Source organism: Aplysia californica, unplaced genomic scaffold (assembly GCF_000002075.1).
Source record: "Aplysia californica isolate F4 #8 unplaced genomic scaffold, AplCal3.0 scaffold00096, whole genome shotgun sequence".
In the NCBI taxonomy this organism is placed as follows: Eukaryota; Metazoa; Mollusca; class Gastropoda; order Aplysiida; family Aplysiidae; genus Aplysia; species Aplysia californica.
In genome coordinates, this window is record NW_004797366.1 from 54,019 (window position 1) to 69,109 (window position 15,091).

At 42.7% G+C, this 15,091-nt stretch overlaps 2 protein-coding genes across 3 annotated transcripts in view; one reads left to right on the forward strand and one right to left on the reverse strand.

Annotated features, from left to right (window-relative positions):
• Window positions 1–241: 241 nt before the first annotated feature.
• On the reverse strand, window positions 242–6,567 carry LOC101858771 (torsin-1A). Of its 2 annotated transcripts, none has more exons than XM_035968899.1 (3): window positions 6,518–6,567; window positions 2,749–2,894; window positions 242–1,964 (listed from the first exon to the last, which is right to left on the reverse strand). In XM_035968899.1, the coding sequence occupies exons 2-3, from the start codon at window positions 2,891–2,893 to the stop codon at window positions 502–504; spliced, it is 1,608 nt and encodes a 535-aa protein (XP_035824792.1). In that variant the 5' UTR covers window position 2,894; window positions 6,518–6,567; the 3' UTR covers window positions 242–501. The 2 variants fall into 2 exon arrangements, with proteins under 2 accessions (XP_035824792.1, XP_005095165.1); XM_005095108.3 differs by having other exon boundaries at window positions 6,350–6,561.
• Window positions 6,568–6,892: 325 nt separating this feature from the next.
• The window catches only part of LOC101859161 (abnormal spindle-like microcephaly-associated protein homolog), a 32,003-nt gene continuing 23,804 nt past the window's right edge, over window positions 6,893–15,091 (forward strand). The window contains exons 1-5 of the mRNA XM_005095110.3: window positions 6,893–7,090; window positions 8,059–8,398; window positions 8,984–9,146; window positions 9,703–13,609; window positions 14,873–14,953. Of these exons, the coding sequence (XP_005095167.1) occupies window positions 8,070–8,398; window positions 8,984–9,146; window positions 9,703–13,609; window positions 14,873–14,953 (4,480 nt within the window). The 5' untranslated portion in view covers window positions 6,893–7,090; window positions 8,059–8,069. The remainder of the gene's footprint in view (window positions 7,091–8,058; window positions 8,399–8,983; window positions 9,147–9,702; window positions 13,610–14,872; window positions 14,954–15,091) is intronic.

The following is a 15,091-nucleotide window of genomic DNA, read 5'->3' on the forward strand; positions in this document are numbered from 1 at the left end:
CAAGAGTGCACCAGACCCTTGTAACACCCACCGCCACTGTAAACGACCAAGACAAATTTCTGCCTGAGAGACATGAAGATCACAACAAGTCCTGAAGTCATTCCAGGATCTGTGAACTTCTCAGGAAAACCATAACAACAAAAGTCCTTTGGAATTGAGCCGTAGCTAAATAAGGCCCAACAAGAACCTCATGTCAACTATTGGAAGAACATGCACAATACTGACAAATAAAGGCAAATACTTGTATATGATAACAGTTTACAGATTCATACACATGGCAAAGACGTGTTAAAATTGTTGGCATATCATACCAGAAAGACAAAGTCTGGGTCACATTTGAGTTTGAGCAATTCATGACTCACACTCATAGAGATGTCCTGATTCACAGAAAAAATACTTTCATAACACAGAAGAAAAAAAAGATAAATATTCGCTATCAATCAAGAAAACTGTCAGTCCTAAATCACAGCACAAAACTTTTGGAGCTCAATTGCACATTGGTCACTTTGAGTTGACCTGCATCATAACATAGTCCACTTTGTCCTGGACTCTCTTACAGCCTGTGGTGGAGAGATGAAGGTCTCCAAACGTTGAGTAACTGAGCTCTCTCAAGATTTTCTCAACTGCATCGGAATTGCTGGAGAAACCTTTTGCCACGAGATCCCTACGGATGCACTGAATAACATGAGACTTTTCCAGAGGAAGAAAAGGAACAAAAACATCTATAGTACTGGATGCTAGAGTAAAATACCATTCACTCTCGGATTTGAAAATATCCATGAACTTTGAATCAGAAATTTTTTCTCTGATTAACGAAGATGGATGGGCATGACGAAGACTAAGAAACCTGCGGTTAATTTCTACAGCGTTAGCATTGGACAGTAGAAGTACAATGACGGGTGCGGCGAGGTGACACGGCTTTGACAGAGAGTGGACAGCCTGACCGATGCCAGAAACAACACCAGGGGGTGCTTTGTCCATCTCATCAATGACAAATATGCTGACCTTACATTCTGTGACATTTCCCATGATCCACTGCTGTATCTGTTTAGAATAAATTTCATTGTAAACTTTGTGGGGAAATAAATGAGGTATCACGAACTGCATAACTTTCGAACGCTTTAAGTTCTCCGACATAATTCGGCTCATAAAATTCTTCCCTACACCAGTGCCACCATGGAATGACATCACCAAAGGTTTACACAAGTCTACATTATTCTTCCCATATGAAGCTCTTTTGGAAGAAACCGAGTATTCCTCTGAAGTAGACGGTGTGTTGAGCTGATGAAAGTATGTTTCGAGTTCTGTTGTTACCATGCGAGAGGCAACTTCTTGCCCAAAGACATAAGATTCCAGATCAATTTCAAGAGATCTCTTGTCAAACAGCTTGCTTGCCTTACATCTTTTGTCCTGCCAGTCATGAATGTAAAAAATTAAACAGACTATTATAAAAAGAAATATTGTCCAAAGTGAGACACTCTTGCAGGTACATTTTGATGATTTTTGTCCTACATCCGTTTCATTAGAACCAACTCTTAGCTTCTTTCTCGGAGGACCACGCGGATGACTCATTTGTCCAGCAGTCTTGGTATTCAGAGGAGTAGCAGAAGCTTCTGGGGTAGCTAGAACATTTCCAGATCTTTGTCGCAATGATCTTTCATTTTGTACATCCCTCACATAGCCTGGGAAATGAGAGAAAGTTGGGTCATCATCGGGGATACCATAACCTGTTTTCTTGTTTTTCCGAAACGCAACAACCCCTCTCACAACAGTAGCTGCGGGTTCCCAGCTGTGAGATCGTTGGGTAGCTTGAGAGACTTCACATTCCTTTGACGCCATCCTTCCCCCGTTGTCATCTGTTGGTTCCTTCCCTCCGACGCTCATCGACATGACAGCACTGACAGCGCGGCTCACATGCTCAAGGGATGCTGACCATCGTGGCGACATCTGACGATGGGCAGAATCTACAGTTGGACAACAACAAAAAATCACCTTGTGAAGGAGAGACCTGTGCTTAAGGGGTATTGTCAGTGTTTGGGGTACTATTGTATACTGTGCATAAAGTAAAACCTAAACATAAAATTTCCCTGGAGAGAAAAATTACATTATTAAGCTAATCTCTACTAACTGCAGCTCAAGAGTTCACCACAAGATGGTAAAAGCTGTCACAATAGGGATTACTTGTGTCGCATTAGTAAGAAGTCAGAGATGTTGCATCAGATCGCATTGGTTCGGGATAGTACACATTGCTCTGGGGCACAAAAGCAAGAATAATAGGGTTAAAGTGTTTACAAGTAAGTACGTTTAGTTGATCCATAGCACAACACTTATTCTTAGGATTCGAAGAGCTATTTCTGGCCTTAAAGTTTTCTAACAGACTGATTGAATTCATTATGTCTATATAATGCCCCTTCCCCATTCTTTACATTCACATTTCCCCTTGTTGATACAACAAAATATATGAAAGTCATTGGCGAAACATATGTTAGCTGTTAGCTTTCATTTACTCCACTAAAACAAAACATGAAATACATAGCCTACATGCTCTGACAAAACAAAAAAACACATTGCACCTGTCTTTAACTCATCTTTATATTTTTTCAGGCCATCTCCCCTCAATTTAAAGAACTCTTGAAATTTGTCAAATATAAACACAAACAAGACTCCCTCCCTGTAACACATATGATTTTCAGGTTGCTTGATATAGCAAAACGAGCTAAACATGAAAAGAAAAGTAAATGGTCTGACCTTGGACGGGTGAGTTTGAGTCGACATCCATGTCGGAGGCATCACTCTCTCTGTTGACAGATGGCAACGGAGGAGAGAGAGAAGCTTGGCGATAAGATGAATGTCTGTACACAGGCTCCTCACTGTCAAAATCCATGGGCTCCATTCTGAGAGAACATGACATTTTAGATATAAATTTCTACGTCTAGACCTAGCACAGGGGAAAAGAAAGATGAGGTTGAATTTGGAGTTAAGAGTTTGAGACAAATTTTATACATGTAGCTCTGTCACTCATACAAGCATGACGATTCTTGAGTTGTTCAACTCAATTGCCTGGTAGCTTCCAAGGGAAAAATTCTGACAAGAAAAGATAGAGAATAGTGTTAGAAAACTATATCAAACTAAAAATGTCTAAAAATTCAGATGGGGGGGGGGGGGGGGGCAGTACAACACGCCTCTATGGTATGAAAGAATCAATTAAGACATGCTAAAGCATTTCCGTGCTTATCAACATCTGGGAGTATTCTTTCCTGTGGCACTAGATTCTTGGCAGGTAGCTGTGGTTGCTTACTGCACATACACAAAGGGAAATTATTTCCAAGCTTGCTGATTATGTATTCTAACAGTGCATCGACTTGCAGTTGTAAGGCTGTCAAGGCATTTATGAAGATGTGTATACTTGTACTACAGACACAGCAGTGTGTTGAGCATGTAGCATCAGTGCTAAGCAGAGCATGGACCCGCTCAGTTTCTCTAAGGGGATGGGTGGGGGTAGTCGCGCAGAGCCGGCATGGCGTCTGGTAAGGCAGGGTTTCGTGTGATGGGTCACCACTCTTGCCTGCATCTTCACAAATGGACGGTACCTTCCGCCTTTCCTCATCTTTCCTTACAAGAGGGATCCACCCTACAATGCTCTTGAGGGCTTTGAGCAAGTGTTCTTCAACAAGAATGACAATGGATGGATAACTGAGGGTGTTTTCCTCAGTTTTCTGAGGGATATTTGCATCCCTCGCCTAGAGAGAGAGGGCAAGAAGAGGCCTTGTTTGTCGATAGCCACTCCAGGCATCGCTCGCTCAAGGTTTGACCTCTGCAGCGAGAACAGGGTAATATTATACAATTATATTGCCTCAAGGCCCACACCAGCCACCTGACACAGCCTCTGGACCATCAAGCCAGTGTGGCAAGAGGAGGTGAGGAAGTTCGTGATTTTACTTGGATTACTTGGATTCAGAGCTAGTAATCATAGCAGGCGGCACATGTCTATAGCTGCTCATCTCTCATTTCCAGAGTCCACTCCAGGGTCTTTCTGCTAATTGTCTGACTGTGACTAATACTAATAGTGACTATTTGGACATGAACAATGACGAACATGATGCTGTGGAGCATCCCAAGCCAAATACATGCCGGTAAGCCACCAAGTCACCAAGTGCCTAGGTCATTTCATCTGCCTGCGAGAGGTCACGGGGGAGTCCTCGCCTCACACCCACACTGGGGTGGGAGCTAGCTATTTTCAGCAGCGGGGGGGGGGGGAATAGCGAGACATGTTATTTTCACCCGGGGTGAGAATAAAAGTGGCCACAGAGAAGTCCTTACAGGGAATCAGAATAAGATTTCCCAGATTTAGATTCTTGATTCATATATAGACTTCTAAAGTCTAGATCTAGATCTATCTCAAACCAGTCACACTAACTTAAAGCCATCTAAGTGGCGTCGGTGGCCTAGTGGTTAGGCTCTCGGACTCGCAACCGTAAGGTCGTGGGTTCGAATCCCGTCAGGGGCCCGACGTTGTGTCCTTGGGAAAGGCACTTTGCACAAATTTTTCTCACTTCACTTCACCCAGGTGGAAATGGGTATCCAGCTATAGACAGTGAACGATCTTGTCAGTTTGGTAGTGTTTGAGCACGTGAAATCTGCAGCTTGCACTTAGCATACGAAGTGTATATACAGACCCGGTAACCGGGAACAAAGTCACGAAGTATACAGACTCGGTAGACACACAAAGAAAAAGAATGCGAGCGATACACAGAGACAGAGGAGAAAGAGAGAGAGAGAGAGAGAGAGAGAGAGAGAGAGAGAGAGAGAGAGAGAGAGAGAGAGAGAGAGAGAGAGAGAGAGAGAGAGAGAGAGAGAGAGAGAGAGAAGTGCTAGAAAAAGGTAAATGACATGCCCCACTTGGCAGGAGGGAACGAGAGAAAGATAGAGAGGGAAATAGGTGGGGAGAAAGAAGACACACAAAGAAAAAGAATGCGAGCGATACACAGAGACAGAGGAGAAAGAGAGAGAGAGAGAGAGAGAGAGAGAGAGAGAGAGAGAGAGAGAGAGAGAGAGAGAGAGAGAGAGAGAGAGAGAGAGAGAGAGAGAGAGAGAGAGAGAGCGGCAGAGAAATAGGGAGGGAAATGCTCAATTGAAATATGACAATGTTCTTTTCTTCAAATTGTGATTCCTCCAACTCCAAAACGGAGGAAAAACGATCGTTCATCGAAAAGACATCCGCAATCTTCATTTAGATCTAGATCTAGGCTAGCCTCGAAACTAGATCAATAATTTATGTCAGTCTATCTCATAGATGTACACTATAAGCTAGACCTAGGCCATAGAATAGATCTAATCTAGATATCTAGAAGAACCGAGGTCGGTGATCTTATACTTTAGCACGTTAAATTCCCAAAGTCTACTAATCCCCGACTCAGACCTTCAAAACTTTGAACTGGGCCTAAAAATGTGCAAACTACCATAATTTTGTCATGAGCAGATCGTATAACAGCAGTGGTTTTCAGTCTTCCATCATGATTTTGGAAGCCATTGAGTTATAATCTTGATGACATAGAAATTTGATCCAGATCTGTAAGTGGTCGCTCGTTTCGGAAGTCCTCAACTGAAGAATTTAATGTGCTAAAGTATAAGATCACCCCGAGGTCTACCTTAGTGTAGAATTCTGAGGTCTATCCTGAGCCAAGAGGGCGCTGAAACTTTCCGAAATCACAAAAAGAGTTCCTCTACCGGGTCTGTATACTTTGTGACTTTGTTCCCAGTTACCGGGTCTGTATACACTCCCCTATTCCTATTATGCCATTATGCTTCCGCGGAAGCCGAGAATGTTTCTGAGTGTTCTCAGAGGGTCTGCTGGGGTAATAATGGTTGGGTAAGATTGAGGAATACCGGACCTGCGGACTGACTTTGCCTATTTGCCTCAACCTTCGGAATTCATGATTTTCCCCAGTTTTTAATATCTCTCAATGGTGAATCTCGGACCGGTTGATCTAAATCTATTTATTACAATTTTGTCAGGGGGGGAGACCCCCCTGCCCCCCCAACCCCCTCCTCCACCCCAATCACCCGCCCCACATTCTCGCGCAATAATGTTACGAGTGGTCGGGTATTCTTCAATCTTCCCTAATCATTAGGCTAATGGTTGTAAAGCACATAGAGCAAGCTTTTTGAGCGTGGATAGGCGCTATAAAAATGCAATCATTATTATTATTATTATTATTATCATCGACATCATTATTAGGCTATTATTATTTAGTAAGTTACTGAACTGAGCCTCTATGTTAGGGTAAAACTCCCTGAAATTGAAACCTCAGGCTCAGGGTCCTCAGTCTAGATCTAGATGTCTACTTACCTCGGCTATATAATGCTATATTATTATAATATTGCTGGCCAGACTTCGATAATAATGAGTTTGTTATGTCATCTCCTTGCCAAAATTAATATCGAGACTTGAAACAAACTATGACATGAATCATGTGTGTATCTATTCTGTGGGCCACTGTGATTCAAACACGTCTACCTTCAACCACTCTGCGTCAACGTTCGACTTTTTTACTTCATCAACATAACCAGAGACACTAAAATATACAACACGCATGTAACATAACAGGAAGAAAGAAAATGTAAAAACGAAACTAAAAGTAGACCTGGCTCGATAACACGATCCAGTTTGAATGCCGTAAAACTAAATACTCGATTTTATTTTTCTGAAACATGTTACAGTTAACCCAAAATACATTAATTGTTACTCAATACTTTCACAATAGTTAAATTGACACAATATCGGAGTTTGTAGTCAGATTTACGCCCTTTATCCTATGCTCGATAGCAACCGGATTTTAAAGAAGGCGCTTTGTGATTGGCTGATTCCCTGCTTGTTTCGAATTTTGAAACGATTGTAAACAAGTTAGTCAGGAGAGTGGAGAGTCTACACAGTTGTGTGCAAGCTGAAGTTATAAACATAGGCCTAAGACTAGGCTAGAGATAGATTTAGAGATTTAGATTACTGTTAGCTTTCAAATTTATCAAATAGTAATGTAGATCTATTTGTGCATTCTTCAGGTGAAAACTGTGCTTGTAACTGAACATTCAGGTAAGTTTAATAATTTGGAAATCTATTTCAAAGTTCAGTGTTCTTTCTGACGAGCTGAAATCAGATGACCCAGCAGGCCCACTAGGCCGGCTACGCCCAGGCCCAGGTCTAGAGAGTAGCCTATAGGCTAGATCTAGAATCTAGATCTAGATAATCTTCTAGTCCTACTGAAAACAACTAGAAATCTGGATCTAGACTAGATCTAGGAGTAGGTCTAGATCTAGATTCTAGATTAGTTTGTTCGGGAGGACTTCCGTAACGAGCGACCACTATGAATGAGACAGAGCAGAATTGAGGGCTAGGGGTAGGGGTTGGGTTAGGGTTAGGGTTAGGCCTCTTCTTTATTGTGTTTGATGGGGTGGTCGCTCGTTACGGAAGTCCTTCCGTTTGTTCGAACATGAGCGTCTTCTCTCTCTCTTTCTCTCTCTCTCTCTCTCTCTCTCTTTCTCTCTCTCCCCCTCTCCCTCTCTCTCTTTCCCCCTCTCTCTCTCTCTCTCTCTCTCTCTCTCTCTCTCTCTCTCTCTCTCTCTCCTCTCTCTCTTTTCGTAATCATCAATGGCCATCAATATCAGTATCATGACTAGGACCATCATAATATTCATCATATTCTAGATCTAGATCGTCTATGTATTGGATGTAGGCCTATCTAGAATCTAGATTCTCTAGATCTAGAATGTAGTCCTCCTTCCTTATATATCAGTAGGTCTGATGATGCAGCATGAGTCACCCGCTGAGCATGATCTAATCTTTCTAGATCTAGTGTCACATGGGGAATGGAAAGATTCTCCAAGCCTGCAAAGGTCATCACTCACAATTGACTTTGTGGTGATGACTCCAACTCGGTAAGATTGAACTGTTGACCTTTTCATAAATCGAAGACTCACTTCAAGGTACGTCACTAGTCAGCATCAGATCATTCAAGAAAACATAGTGGTTGCTATTAAATGTTCTCTTTTTTATTTCTGCAGAATTGCCAAAAATGTCTGTCAACCATGATGCCGGTGGCTCTGGTGCCCCCATGAGAAAAGCTCGGAGATCTTGGTTTGACAATCCACCCACCCCTGAGCTCGCTCTCCCTCACAATGGCATGGAAACCAAACCTCCTCGGACGAAACGCCGCAGTTTGGACAGTGTTGAGACTCTTACTCTCACACACTTCACCAGTCCACCGAAGATCTCGTTTGGCAAGATCCTGGTTGGGAAGAGCAAACTGAGAACACTTCTGATCCGCAACCCTCACGACTATGATCAGGAAGTAGTTGTGGAGCGGTTCCCCTTCAAGAAGAACTTCAAGATTGAACATTCAAGGTGAGCCAACCACTCTTCTTGATAAGCAAACTGTTATAATTAACCCAGCTCTGATTTCAATTTATAGGGAAAAAAAGTAAATTGAATACTGTAGTATTTTACAGTGAAAGGAGGGAAAGCAGACTTTTAAACATGATTATATTAATAGTCTACTTAACCTTATATCTGTTTTATAAAACCAAGGAAAGGTATTCTGAATGTTGAAATATGTAAAAACTGAATGAAAATTTTAAAAAATTTTAAGTGATTTAAATCACTGATTTTTATTTAAAAAATCAAGTTGATTTAAATTTAAAAAATCAACTGATTTAAATCAACCCAACACTGATTATAACATAATAGTCTGTTTACTATATATATATATATTTGTTCTTTGCATTGAATGGTGGATATCGTTCCCTATCAAGGTTGTTGATGGCCTCTCAGTTGTGAAGCATTAAAAGTGCCATCAACTTAGAGTTCATTTCCAAACATCTCTTTAATGAGCCTATTTATTTATCCCTAAGGTTGTCACATTTTCTTGAAATTTTATAACCCTCTTATTTTTGTCATTACGAATGCTCGATTTTTATTTGTTTCTCTCAGGTTTGTAGTGGGAGCTGAGGATGTGTTTGAGCTGGAGATTACCTGGAGTCCAGAGGAGGATGGAGGTTGTCGTGAGATGATCCAGTTTTCGGTCAATGGTATTTTCAGGCTCCAAGCTTTTGTGCTGGGAACTGTGGAGAAGCCGAAAGCTCCTCGGAAAGTGGTAGGTTACTTTGAGTACTTTGAGAAAAAGACTGTTGGTTATGAAAGTATTCTGTGTTTTTTTGTTCTTCTATTCTGGTAAATAAGTTTGATGTTCTTTTCATAATTGCCAAATCATAGGAGAGGGGAATGCATCGACAAATTTTTAGAGGGTTACATATTACATGTTTTTTGGAGTCTATCCTTTGATTTATTGGTTGTAGTCTGTTTCTGGTCTCCAAAAATGTTCTTTTTTCTCTCGTGTTCTGAGCCCATTCTTATCCAAATGATGCTATCTGGTTAGTAGAAAAAGGTGAACTTAATTTAAAATGACTTTCGTCTGGTTTTACATGCAATTCATTTTCGTATGTGTGTGAGATTTAACAATTTTGTAATTTTTAATTTTTAAAAAAAAATTTTTTTTTTTTGGGGGGGGGGGGGTTAGTTGGTTCCTGTTTTCTACATTGAAGATAGCTTAATCATAATCAGCAATCATGTTTGATTTTCTAAATACACCAGCTTGTTAGAATTAGTAACTTTTGCTCTAAAGGTAATGCTTTTGAACATGTTTTCCACAGAGGCGCTATCCCATGGGTCCAAGAGTGAAGCAGCCTGGCACTGTGGTGCAGACATCTGCCCTGACTCATATCAAGTCAAGCTACAGTCCACGGAGAAGCCAGGAGGCTCGAGATCTCATGGCCGAGCTTGGTAGCAGGGGACAGCGGGGAGAGAATAAGGAGAACAGTGAGATCCTCAAGTCACAAGAGTCCAAATATTTGACTGTTGCCAAGGAGAACTGCAATAACCCTGAGCCAGCTGGTCCTACTGTCTTTGCTGAAACCCGAGCGGATCCTTGTGCTGCAGAAGTTTTTGCTCCTCGGCCTTCACATGAAGGGGAGGAAGCATCAAAATCCCCTTCCCCGTTGGAATCGACGGCAATTTTTGCCAAACCAGATGAAGCATCCAAGCACAGACGGCAATGGAGGAAGATCTCAGATATCACATCACCTGTCCTTAACACTATGAGCCCCATCCCACTCAATGAGGGAAATGAAAATGGCATCACGGTGGATTCCTATTTTCAGGCCAATGAAGCAAGTGCTGAGAAAGCCAGGGAGAAGCATAAGGGGCAGGCTGAAGCTGGAGAAAAGAAAGATAATGCTGCACTGAACGCAGCGGCTGTCAGTAGAAATGAATATCTGAAGGAAACGTTTGTGGTACCCCTCCTGCCAGCTGGCAAAGTTGCAGACACAACCAGCAGTATCAGGAATGATCAGTCTCGAAGAGAGGATGGCAAAACATTCTGCACGGAGGACATAACACATAAGTCAACTTCTCAGCAAAGTAAAACAAGAGTTCTGACGCCTAAGAAAGGCAAGGATGTTGCTCATCTTATGAGATCCAATTCTGTGGACCTGCCTTTGTCTGATGCTAAAAAAGTCAACCCGGCTAGTGGTGGGACCAAGTCTAGAACGTCAGCAGATCCTAAAGAACTGGAAATGATGAAGAGAATTGCGTGGAACTCTCCAAATACCTCTGAGAATCAGAACAGTACCAAAACAAGCCCTGCCTCGCCGAATACTATGCTGAATGAGTCATTGTCATTGATTTCTCAGATGAAGGTAGGATGTGTGAGATCCTCAGGTGGAGTCATCTCCCCTCCAGAGGGTAACAGCATGAATTCCAGCATCATCTCCCAGGGTATGGGTATGGTGAGCCCAAACTCCTTCATGGAGGACATGAAAGCCATGGCTCACGATCAAAGCGGGTCGGGGACTCGTAACGAACCTCCCAGCCCCTCCGCGACTCTCAATAATTCCATTCCTCATAGGGCAGTGGTCAGCCATTTGCAGAATGTTCGGGTGTCTCTCACATATTCTCCGAAGACTGCCCCCTCAGGAAGTAGTTCTGGAACTCCGAAGAAGCGTCCCTCTGAGAAGTTTGGCACGAAACGTCGCTCCATCTCCTCACAGTTCAGGAAAGAGGAGGTGCAGATGACTACTGGAGTTGTGAAGAAAAACCAGAGACGGCTTTCTGGCCAGAAAGAAGAGTGGAAGAGAAAGGGGCCTTGTGCACAACGTGGATCTGCCAGCACAGCACAGGAGGTCAAGCGGAACAAGTCTGTTGGAAAGGTCGGATGCCAGCAGGTGAAGGTCAAAACACAGAGCACTACAAGTGCAAGAGAATCATCAGCCAAGAGGCAGGAATCTGATATCAAGAAGAAGAATCTGAAAAAGAAATCTCCTACTGTAGCTAAACGGGAGGTTGCAGAAAAGCTGACCACCAATAAAGTTGTGAAACTGCAAGGCTCTCCATTTGAAAGTAATGTTACCGAGAGAAAAAAGAAAAAGGGTACTCCGAGCTCGAAACCCGAAGTCCAGGAAGATAAGTTGGTTTGTCCATCAGTTGAGAAACACAATGGTGAGACAGATGAACAGGTGACTCCAGTGAAGGAAGGTAGCGCTGTGGATTCTGGTACCATCGTCAAAGGCAGATCATTTGATGTCTCACATGAAAGAAGTGGAAGCTTTTTTGAAAACCTTCTCCCTGATGATGATGGAGTTGATAAAAATGAAAGCAATGGTGGAAAGAACAGTTCTCTGTCAAGAAGGGGCAATCTCTTCCCTGACTTGAATTTGGCTGATACAGTCACTGTCTCTCAAAATGAGATATCATTAGCTGAAGATTTCTGTCGTGAAATAGCCTGCAGCACTGAGGCAACTCTAGATGCTGGTTCTCTGAAGACCTCGGAGCAAGGGACGATGCGAGCAGATGTTGCTGGGACCATAACGATGGCAGCAGAACAGAGTTCTTCCTATGTCATCACGCCTCGTAAGTCTCAACTGGACAGGGTTGTCAATGCTGCTGAGCGGTCGTTGTCTCCACAAAGATTTTGTCCAGTTTCACCAAGTGCGTTGCCGACAAGTCCAGGCATGGCATCGGAATTTTCTCGCCGTGGGACAATGACAGTTACAAAATCACGGCCCTCGGATGCCTTACTAGCGGCTTTGAACAACAGGAAAAGACAAATGCTTTTGTCATCAAGGCAAGACAGCCCAGGTACTCTCCCAGGAGATGACACAGAGACTACTGAGAACATTCGTATTCATGTGGAGGAACACTATGAGGAGATTGACGGACAGATGTATGTGGTGGTGAAGGAGACCACGGACGTGGTCAAGTCAATGACAGAGACATACATTGAGGCAGTCCCTGCGAGCCCTCAGCAGTTCAACACTCCACCACAGCTTCCCACTAGCCCCAACCCAGACTTATCACGCAGGTCAACCCACATCATACGAAGCCCAAAAGTCATTGATGTTGCAGCCATGAACAAAAGAAAACTGAAATTTTGCACGTCTGTTGAGACTTCTGCCACTTCTGATGGAATGGCGGGAGTCTGTCCGGAGATGGGGAAGACACTGAGTGTGCCAGTCATTCCTCAACCTGGGGGTATTATGCCTGAAAGAATGGAAACTCCAACAGTATCCAGTTCTACCCTTGTAACTGAGGCGTCTGGAAATGAGCAGAATACAGTGGAAATGCTGTCTGACGAGCTAGGAAAATCAAATGACCTTCAGAAGACAGAGGAGGTACAACAGCATCAATTTGAGATGGTGAAAACTTCAATGACTGAGGCATCAGCTCCTCCAATCACATCAGTTTGTCTGATGTCCAACAAGATTGTGGATTATGAGGATATCTCGGAAGAAGACAGCGTGGGAAACGTGACGAAGGACTCGCTTGATTCTAGTAGAATTTCTACATTTTCTTCTGACTCTCTCCAGGTGCAGCGAAAAGAGTATGTTGCATCGTCCCTGCATCAAGAAATAACCGTTGTGCCTTTGAGTGAGTCTCCACTTGAATCACAAGCTGTGAGACAATTTGCCTGTCCTGAAAAGATTTCGGATGAAACTAATAGTGTCCAAACTTCCTCTTCTGCTGTAGCCCAGAAAGAAACTTCTGAGACACAGGATCCTTGTGTAGATCATAGGGAGATGTTTATCACAGAGAGAAGAGTTTGCTTTGTGCCAACCGTACTAGCTCAACGACGACCCAAGAAAGTCACAGAGAAGAAAATGTTGAGGCGCTCCATATCAGCTGATGGACTGATGCCAAGAAATACTGCATTTGATATCCCTGTTGCTGATGAAGAAAGAGAAGAAACTCACTCTGACCCAGTACATGCAACTGTTCCCCCCGACTCCTTGGACAATGCCAAGTCTGACACTGCTTGCAGCAATCCGAAAAGGGCCTTGTTTGTCAAACCCACCACACGGGCTAAGAAACCTCTGTTGTCAAGGTCGTCTCAGGGTCAGCTGCCCACTTCTAAAATGCCTGGTGGTCAAGCCAGCACTCTCAAGGTCAGAAGCCGTAGCCTGAGCAGCTTGACTGGACCATCGGATGAGAAAGTTCAGAAAGCTGCTGTAGCCGACTCGAGCATCAATCGCAAGCCAGTCAGACCATCTAAGACTGTCAAGCCTGGTGAGCGTTTTTGTTTTTTGTGCTTATCTGTTCAAAAACAGTCTCTTCTTATAGAAGCAGGTAGTTGGGGATTAATCTAACGCCATATATATCTGAATATCTGCTCTTTCTACTTCTATTCAGTACCACTATTATAACTACTTCTGCTCAGGCTAATTTTGTAATGAAATTACATCAACATGCTACTTTTCTTACTCTTGAGCCTACAACCCAGAAAAAAAGTTGTAGAAAAGTGTTACTCCCCATTGACACTACTTACAACATTTAGGAGATGGGCTGCTTTGATTTTGCCAGTTAGGACCTACCCTAGCTGATAGGAATACAACGCTGCAACAGAAAGAAGGAGATAGTACGAAATAAGTTCTCCCCACAAGGGAATTGAACTGGTGTCTTCTGTGTGCAATGGTGAAGCGCTTAATCAGTGCTTCACCACACAGTTCCAACCCTGGCAAGTAAATGAATGTTCCCATTGTGTAGATTACTGCATGTCACCTGTCAGCCTGGCTGTGTTTGTCCCTTTGTGCCCCACACCTCTGCCTCAACAAGCCTTCATCTTCCCCAGTTTCTGCTTTGATGCGTTATTTCATGAAGTTGTAAAGTTACTACTGCTGAATTTTACATTCTCAGTCTATGATATATAGCAGGTCTTTCTTTATTTTTCTTTGCCGCTATTTTATTCTGCTAGTGCATACAAAAAATGCTTCTACAGTTGGGCATACAAAGGTGACTTCAGTTCTAAGCTGCCTAGCGTTGTGTTTCTGAGGAGTGTCAAACTACATTGTAACTAAATTGCTCAGGGGGCAAAACTCAAATTACACTAAAGGTTGTGGGTCAGACTGGATGAACACATTGAGCAGTGGAAAAACTAAAACTTACTGGATGAACACATCAATGGGAAGTGGAAGAACTAAAACTTTTTTTGAAAAGTTATATGAATTAAAACTGACAAAAGTTAAAATAATAACATTATTATTATATCAAGGCATGCCAATTGTCACTCTTCTTATAAGCCGCTTTGGAACAGCTGGATGTTTTTGCCATCTTTACCTGGCAGCAAGTTAATTTATATCTGGGATAAAGTTCTTTATTGTGAAAATTATCAGGATAGACTACCTAAAGTTCTCTTGCAGGATGGATAAAATATATATAAGTGTTTGCCGGTCCGGATTTGGCCCTTAGGCCTTGAGTTTGATACCTGTACTTTTGACAGACTGAGATTAGTCACTAATCCATTTGTTTCTCTGTCTCTTACCCTGTGTACAGCACCAAGTGGCTCAGTCAAGAAGAAAGGTCCCAAAGGAGTTGCTCAGTCGAGACTTATCCTGCTGAAAAAAGCCAAATCTGGTAAGTTATCTCAGCGTCTTTATTTTTGTATAATTGTATATATGCTTGATTACCCATTACGTGATGACACAAATGTCATTTTAAAAGGATGCCTCGCACTATAAGGGACAAAGGGTCTGTTTTTTTGTATGACCAGAG

Excerpts from the sequence above, each read along its gene's own strand:
- LOC101858771 (XM_035968899.1), bottom strand. The coding sequence starts at position 2,893 with ATGGAGCCCATGGATTTTGACAGTGAGGAGCCTGTGTACAGACATTCA. Across the intron at positions 1,965-2,748 it reads CTCAAACTCACCCGTCCAAG|ATTCTGCCCATCGTCAGATG; the intron begins GTCAGACCATTT and ends GTCCAACTGTAG.